Source organism: Heliconius melpomene, chromosome 19 (assembly GCF_056956725.1).
Source record: "Heliconius melpomene rosina isolate 202511_hmr_F chromosome 19, ASM5695672v1, whole genome shotgun sequence".
In the NCBI taxonomy this organism is placed as follows: Eukaryota; Metazoa; Arthropoda; class Insecta; order Lepidoptera; family Nymphalidae; genus Heliconius; species Heliconius melpomene.
The window spans coordinates 15,317,408-15,325,510 of NC_140407.1; the positions used below are offsets into that span (position 1 = coordinate 15,317,408).

General features: G+C 33.8%; 1 protein-coding gene across 1 annotated transcript; it reads left to right on the forward strand.

Moving 5' to 3' along the window:
• The first annotated feature begins 1,475 nt into the window (after window positions 1–1,475).
• Rbbp5 (retinoblastoma binding protein 5) lies at window positions 1,476–7,696 on the forward strand. Its single transcript, XM_085203128.1, has 11 exons — window positions 1,476–1,643; window positions 1,746–1,771; window positions 1,904–2,098; window positions 2,440–2,646; window positions 3,293–3,474; window positions 4,197–4,316; window positions 4,732–4,925; window positions 5,240–5,415; window positions 5,670–5,783; window positions 6,992–7,112; window positions 7,604–7,696. The coding sequence occupies exons 1-11, from the start codon at window positions 1,625–1,627 to the stop codon at window positions 7,678–7,680; spliced, it is 1,431 nt and encodes a 476-aa protein (XP_085059254.1). The 5' UTR covers window positions 1,476–1,624; the 3' UTR covers window positions 7,681–7,696.
• The last annotated feature ends 407 nt before the right edge of the window (window positions 7,697–8,103 follow it).

The window sequence follows — 8,103 nt, forward strand, 5'->3', positions numbered from 1 at the left end:
TAAGAAGATCCTTAGAAGCAAAAGAGTACTGCTCTGCTGTTTTCTTGGACATACAACAGGCATTCGACAAAGTGTGGCATAAAGGTTTGCTTTTTAAAATAAAAAATATCTTACCGCACAGCTACTTCAACCTGATGACTTCTTACTTGTCCAATCGAATGTTCCAAGTACGAGAAAGTGGAGAGACATCTGACATCTTCGATATAAAGGCAGGAGTTCCTCAGGGCTCTGTTCTTGGTCCATTCCTTTATACTTTATACACAGCTGATCTGCCAGAGGCACCGCAGATTACTATTGCTACCTTTGCCGATGACACTGCGCTAATGGCAAGCAGTTCAAATCCTGTAACTGCTTCAAACATCCTTCAAACAGGCCTCTGCAAAGTGGATGATTGGCTCAAAAAATGGCGCATTAAGACTAGTGCCTCTAAGTCTACTCACATCACCTTTACGTTAAGGAAAGGAAACTGCCCACCGGTAAAACTGGGTGACACTACTCTGCCTCAGAGCAACTCCGTCAAATATCTTGGCCTTCACCTGGATAGGAGACTTACCTGGCAGAAGCACATTAAAACTAAACGCGATGAAATAAACATCAGATATAAAAATATGTACTGGCTCATGGCACGCAACTCTAAACTCTCAGTAGACAACAAGTTACTTATCTACAAAATGATCCTTAAGCCAGTGTGGATGTATGGAGTCCAACTATGGGGGAGCGCTTGTATCTCTAACATAACCATTATCCAGAGATTACAAAATTGTATTCTACGCACCATAACGAACGCCCCATGGGGTGTAACCAACTCAGAAATACACAATTTTCTAAAAATAAAAACTGTAAAAGAAGAGATAAAAAGCTCTACCATCAGATACAAAAGTCGGCTCAGCAACCACCCGAATGAACTAGCAGCAAATCTGATGACTATCAGCTATAGTAAACGCCTTAAACGACACAATATTCAGACACTGGATGAAAGGTGGTAAAAGATGAGTAGAGCTTCCTGCTGGGGAGGTTCCTCGAAACGCCAACAAACTTAAAATGAACAGATCTGCTTATAGTTTGGGACTGATCGCAGATGAACTCAGAGGAAAAAAAAAAAAAAAAATTTCGTGTTGTTGAAGCGTTGTGGCACGTCGACTGGCTGTTATTGGCGCTGTTGTGGGTTGGATGCCACTCGTGGAATGGAAGAGCAGAACGAGAAAATGGAAGTAATAATTTTCTCACTCTGGTAACTCAACACGCAATTTCTCTAAAATCAGGCGGAAAATAGAGATCAAAGTGTTTTAATGCTGCTAGGTTCCCTCTGTATACCCTGTTATATGCGGAATACAGCGTAAAGCTAAAACAAAAAATTCAGAAACAACAACGTTGTTAACGCAAAGTGCTAGTAGCTGTGGCGACAGTAGACATTATTGATAGATCAGCAAGATCTGTGATATTAATAATAACAGTCGACAGCTGTCTAATTTGACATTTATTTTCATATAATAGGGAAGCTTGTAGCGTTGTTTTGCGGTGTTTTTAGTTTCCTAACTTTTGTTAAAACATACGACTTTGTTGTACTGAACAATTTAATAAATATTATGTGTATAGTTTTTTGACATAAATATAATTTACAATCATGAATTTGGAATTACTTGGTAATTTATCAAATCCTAATATTTATTGTTATTTGTTTACACTTCATACTTGAAGTATAGTTAGTATTAATTTTATAATTATGTGATTTTTGTTTGTTTCAGAATCATTTGGGCAGAACTATCCAGAGGTATATTTGGCATATTTCTATTTATAACTTATCTATAATGTTTAAAATCAACTCTAAATCATACATAACCCATGAAATTATGTTGTAATTTTCTAAAGTAGTATTATACTTTGTACACTATAATATTTTCAGGAATTCGATGGCACTCTAGATTCTATATCTTTGGCTGCAACTTGTGCCTTTAACCGTCGTGGCACATTACTAGCTGTGGGGTGCAATGACGGCAGAATTTTTATTTGGGATTTTCTCACGAGAGGCATTGCTAAATCAATATCAGCACATGTTTATCCAGTATGTAGTTTAAGTTGGTCAAGAAATTGTAAAAAAGTGAGTAATTTTTATTTGAAAAGTTATTATTTCATTTATCAAATTTCAGTAAGTTTAAATGCCATTTATAAATTTTATCTGGCCTCAATATTGCTGTAATAAAAGTCATATTTTGTCAAAAATAAATTTTTGAAATGTAGAAAATTCTTTTGTTTGTAATTAATAATGTTATAGAATACAAAAATGCTATTGATATTTACACATACACTATAATTGACAAGTGGCGGTAACCCTGAATTTAGCTGCCCTAAGTGAAAGCCTAACTTCAACCTGGCCAAGATTCATTGATCATATTATAACTGCTAAATAATAAGAAAAGAAATATAAATTGTTATTTACAGCTTCTTTCAGCCTCCACAGACCATAATGTATGCATATGGGACGTATTATCAGGGGAATGTGAACAAAGATACAGGTTTCCCACACCCATACTGAGGGTTCAATTTGATCCAAGAAATGACAAAAGATTTCTTGTATGTCCTATGAGACACGCAGCTCTGTTGGTGGACACTGATGGCGAACATAAGATATTACCTATAGACGAAGACGTAAGAATTTCTCATTATATAAACTTTGATATTACTATATGTATTTGGTTATTGAAACTATACTTTGTGAGGTAGAGGCACAGTTATGCCGTGGCAATGATAATAATACATTCCGAGTTTAAATTGAACCCACAACCATTGCAGTGATAGTCACACATTTGTGCCACTATGCCACAACAACCGACCAACAATCGACTGAATCTATTGATTTGAATGTATAATAATAAAAAAAGGATTAAAAAAATATCTTAATAGATAAATAATGGAATATAAGTCTTGAACTCATGAAACCATATTAGAAATTATTTTTTTTAATTTCAAACTGATCTTTCGTTTTTTCTTATACGTGTTACATAAGAATGTAGAAACCATTGTGGCGCATTGGCATAAGGTGTGCGTAAAAGCGACGGTCATGGGTTCCATTCCCACAGGGAAGAATAGATTATTTTTATTTCCTTGCTCTGGTAAAAATACAAGGCGTGACGTTGAGTTCCGGCACAACGCCGCAACGCCTGGAAAATTCGGCGAGTAAGGAACGAAGTTTCTTAACTACTCTGCTTATTTTCCTATATGTGTGACACAATGTGAAGCTAAAAAAAAAAAATAAGAATAAAATATAATAAATCTATTATCGTTCTCTTATCAGGGTGACATCAATGTAATAGCGTCATTCGACCGTCGCGGTGACCATGTCTACACGGGGAATGCCAAGGGGAAAATATTAATATTGGATTCCCAGGCGTTAAGTATAAAAGCAAGTTTTAAAATAACCGTTGGCACGTCGAGTACGACTGGTATAAAAAGTATAGAATTTGCCAGACGAGGCAAGTGAGTATGCTTTGTATAACTTTTTTTCTATAATGTTTGAAATGTAAATGGAATAATGCAATAAATAATAATAATATATTGCAATTATATGCTGAAAATGCAATTTAAATTATATGCTGAAAAAATGGTTACATTCAAACAGACTCATTTTCGCTTTATAATTAGAATTTTCAATATTAATAATATTTTCATAAATCAAAAATTTTACAATTATAAACAAGATATATGTAGACAAGTTTACGGGAGCACGAGTGGGCTTTTCAAAAATAATAAAAAGTTTAATTTAAATTTATTTTAATTAACACTTGAACAGAATTTCATGTTCTTGTATTTTATAATTAAACTTAAACTATGAAACGACCAAGCAGAAGTGCATGCTCTTGTTGATTGAAAAATAATATAATAATATATGAATTATTCAGATACAAAAAGAATGTTTCCCATGGCTTGAGAAGTTTCGCGTTACTATACTCCGAATGCTGATCAAGATTTTACTTGTACTCATGCCATGAGCCAACATAACTATGTAGATATCATGATGACAACAATTTGCATTTGGGAGCCTCTGACTATAAACGGTTTGATCCCCATGGGGAATGAAAATTCCTTCCCTCTCTGTTTCCGAGTGGGAATCGAACCTACAATCTTTGTTCTGTGCTACAACTGGCCTCAAACACATACATATTAATGATTTTTTTTAAATTAATATATATTTTTTTCAGCTGTTTCCTTGTAAATACGTCAGATAGAGTAATAAGAGTGTACGACACTAACACTGTACTGAAGTCCGGTGTGAATGGAGAACCTGAACCCATACAAAAGTTACAGGATCTTGTTAATAAGTTAGTTTTAAAATTAATAACATAAAAGGACTACTTGTGTCAATTTCTATATTGATATAGATACTTATAAATTTATTATGACAATATAATTAAAGTACTAATCTTATGTTTTGGCGTTTAAAACGAGATATTTAATTAAATGGAATATGTATTGAGTGGCTTATAGTGTTCTATTAATATGAAGGATTTAATTTTTTTTTGGAAAAAGGGGTAAAAAAAAATAATTTGTAGAATATAATACACAAACAAACACAAATTAAATTAAACAATGCATTTACCATATGCCAGAAAAATGCATTGTTTAAGGGGAGATTCTAGTCAAAATCGACCAAAAAGACTTTTATTTTTTCTTGCTTTATTTTCATCCCTAAGAAAGATATCATAACTAAGTGAGTAAGTTCTCTATTTATTACAGGACAACATGGAAGAAATGCTGTTTTTCTGGTGACGGCGAATATATATGCGCGGGGTCGGCCCGACAACACGCTCTGTACATATGGGAAAAATCTATAGGGAACTTAGTTAAAATACTCCACGGCACTAAAGGAGAACTGCTCTTGGACGTCGTCTGGCATCCCGTTAGACCTATTATTGCCAGTATTAGCGCTGGTGAGTTAATGGGGTATTATTTGGAGTCGATTGTGTCCCATTTTGAATCATTGTGTTTTAATGTTTTATATTTATGTAAATGTTTTATAGTGACTCAAACTCCGAAATTGCTCGTTGGGTAAAAAGTCTCTTTTTTTTGCTTCACCCTGGTCACTTATTTGTTCGGCTCTTAAAAGACAAAATGCGGTATTGAATTCTGCTATCAACAAGCAATGTTTGGAAATTTTGGTTTGATATTCTGAGTGTTATAACTCTAGGTATCCTCTGTCTTCCTTGCTATAGTAAAAAGAAACTTATCTATATATTCTATATAGGAGTTGTATCAATATGGGCTCAAAACCAAGTGGAAAATTGGTCGGCTTTTGCCCCAGATTTTAAAGAATTAGATGAAAACGTAGAGTATGAGGAGAGAGAAAGTGAGTTCGATGTAGAAGATGAGGACAGATCAGTGGACCAGGCGGGGGAGAGCAGGGATGACGAGGAAGTAGAGGTAAGTACAGGTTCACATAAATGTATTAAATACAATGTTCACTTCACTTATTTACAGTACGATCAACATCTCGTGGCCACCCTAAAGTTAGCTGTAGATGGGTGCGCATAGCTGATTTTAGGTTTTTGCTTACTTTTAACAATTTAAGTTACGTAAAATAAATAAGTAAAAGTGAAAAAAATTCTAAAATCAAATCTTTGCAGCCATCTACAGCTATTTTTAAAGAAGTTATTTAAATTTTAATATATACAAAGGTGGATGTGACATCGTGCGAGCCGGTAGCAGCTTTCTGTAGTTCAGACGAAGAAGGAGAAGACGAGAATATGCTGTCTTTCCTCCCCATTGCTCCAGAAATAGAAGATCCTGAGGTACGGTATCGAGTTATTCTATTTATAATAAAAAACGAAAAAATAATTTTAGTTTCGTTTTGTATATAATATAACAACAGGAAAGATAAAATGTTGAAAAAGGAAAAAAATATATATATAATAAATAGGATCTATAATGTGCACATAAATAAACACAGATATATGTATATGTGGGCATGTAGTTTTTATATTAGTACTACTTAGTTAAATGTCATTTAGTACAGGTTAAGTGAACTAGTGATAGAAATGGCGATATCTCTGGTGTAACGCTGGTGTGAGGATTTATGTACGGTGTATGGTGGGCGTCGTCCGGGGGAGAATATTGGGAGATTCTGGTGGAGCTTAGTTTCGGACACGAATGCCATGTCGCTGAATTATTGTTAACTCATTCTAATAAGTGTTAAATCGATTGTATGTAGTGTTCATTCCAACAAGTATAAAAGTATTAATTGTTAAATGAACTGACTAGTGCTTTGAAATAGCTGTAAGTACGCTGATTTATTATATAAACTGCGCGTTGTACCCACGCCACAGAGATATTTCTGATGATGAACTATATGAGCTTCCGATATACAGGATGGAAGCGTTAGCGCTCCTTTTACAGGAACAACATATAAGGTAAAATATTTGAAACCCTATACCAAAAGAAATTAATCAAGATACCTCAACAGTTAAGACGTAGGATTTATTTTCAATTCACGATGTTAATCCATACCTGTGTTTCGTGTGACGCAGTTACACAGAGATACCAATAACATAAACACTTACTACTACAAAAATACTACTAAAGGTGTAAAGGTTAAACAACTTTGAACTTTATCGCCAATACCTACGACTTGGTTTCGGAATGAGGCGTGTGCGGCGGTGTCCCTTTAATAGGTTTATGTGTGCGTGCGTCGTCCTTAACAAATAGCATTTTATTTTACAACTATAATTTTATTAATTATTTTGTTTGAAAAAAACTGTTTCGTTTTTGGGAAAAAAAAATATTTAATTGTATTAGGCTTTTAGTTTCATTTAGAGTGGTGCTGATAAAAACACTCTGTATACATATTCGTCGTCGTCACTGTTTTGTGTTATATAACATGTAACTGATTTAATTTAGAGAACTATTATATTTATTATACTACTTTTCTATTGTATAAATAATTCCACATACATTTTTTATGTGACTTAATTTATTTTAACTGTATACAATATTGTTAAAGGACGGTTGGGCGGCAACTCAAGAAACGGTGACTCCAAGTGAAACACCTGAAAAATTAGAACCCGCCGCGAAAAGACCGAAGAGCAAAACCTATGATATATCATTGAAAATTGCACCACCAGGCTAGTATATACATTTGTATACTTTTTATATGAGGGCATTGTGGCACATCGTTAGATTCCCACAAAATAAAGAAACATTCAACATACAATGTCTTGAAAATTGGGCGGTGGGGAACGGAGTGTCTTAACACTAGGTTCCCTCTGCTCATCGTGTTATACTAAAAGAGAGTGAAGCTTTTTTTTCTTTATAACTAACAATAAGATGGACTTTTCTCAATAGATATTTCTTTCTTAGTATTTCTTTTTGCAGATACTGTTTAAATTATTGTATTCGATTGCTATTTCGATAAAAAAAGAAAAATGTTGTTTTAAATTTTTCAACTTCTTGGTTCTGTAAGATAAAATGTGGCGTTGGGTACCGTCGCACATCAAATGTTTGAGAGGTTTTCTCTAGATTCTATGCTAAATGAAAAAGATGCGTGAACTTAAAAAAAATATTGCATGAAATTATCATATTCCTTTTTTAACTAAAAATCTTTTATTTTTTACAGAACAACAACTTTCTTTCGGCGGCAAAAACAAACAAGCGGCAGGAAGCAAAAAAGTCGCAGGAAGACCTAGGAAATAAATATGTTACTATTAAAGTATCTTTTTTTTTTCAATCAAATTTGTTATAGGAAATAAAATGTATAAATGAAAAGAAAAATGGAAAATATTATAAATCGACGCCGCGCTTTGCCTCCCACCAGAGCAAAAAATGGAAATATAAATTTAAATAAATATTTCATTTCTTCGAGTGGGGATCGAACCCACAGCCAGTCGCGTTTACGATCACACTTTGTTCCCCAGCGCCACGACTGGCCTCGTAAATATTTTTTTTTCACTATTTATAGAGATAGTGAGTATTTTTGATTGTTGTAGGTTATCAGTAAAGTGCAATTTATAAAAGTAAGCAAATTTATATTTGCATATGCACCCATTTCACACGAAAATAACTACAAATATGAATTTGTAATGGTTTCTTTCTGTCATATACTTTCAGATTTCCATT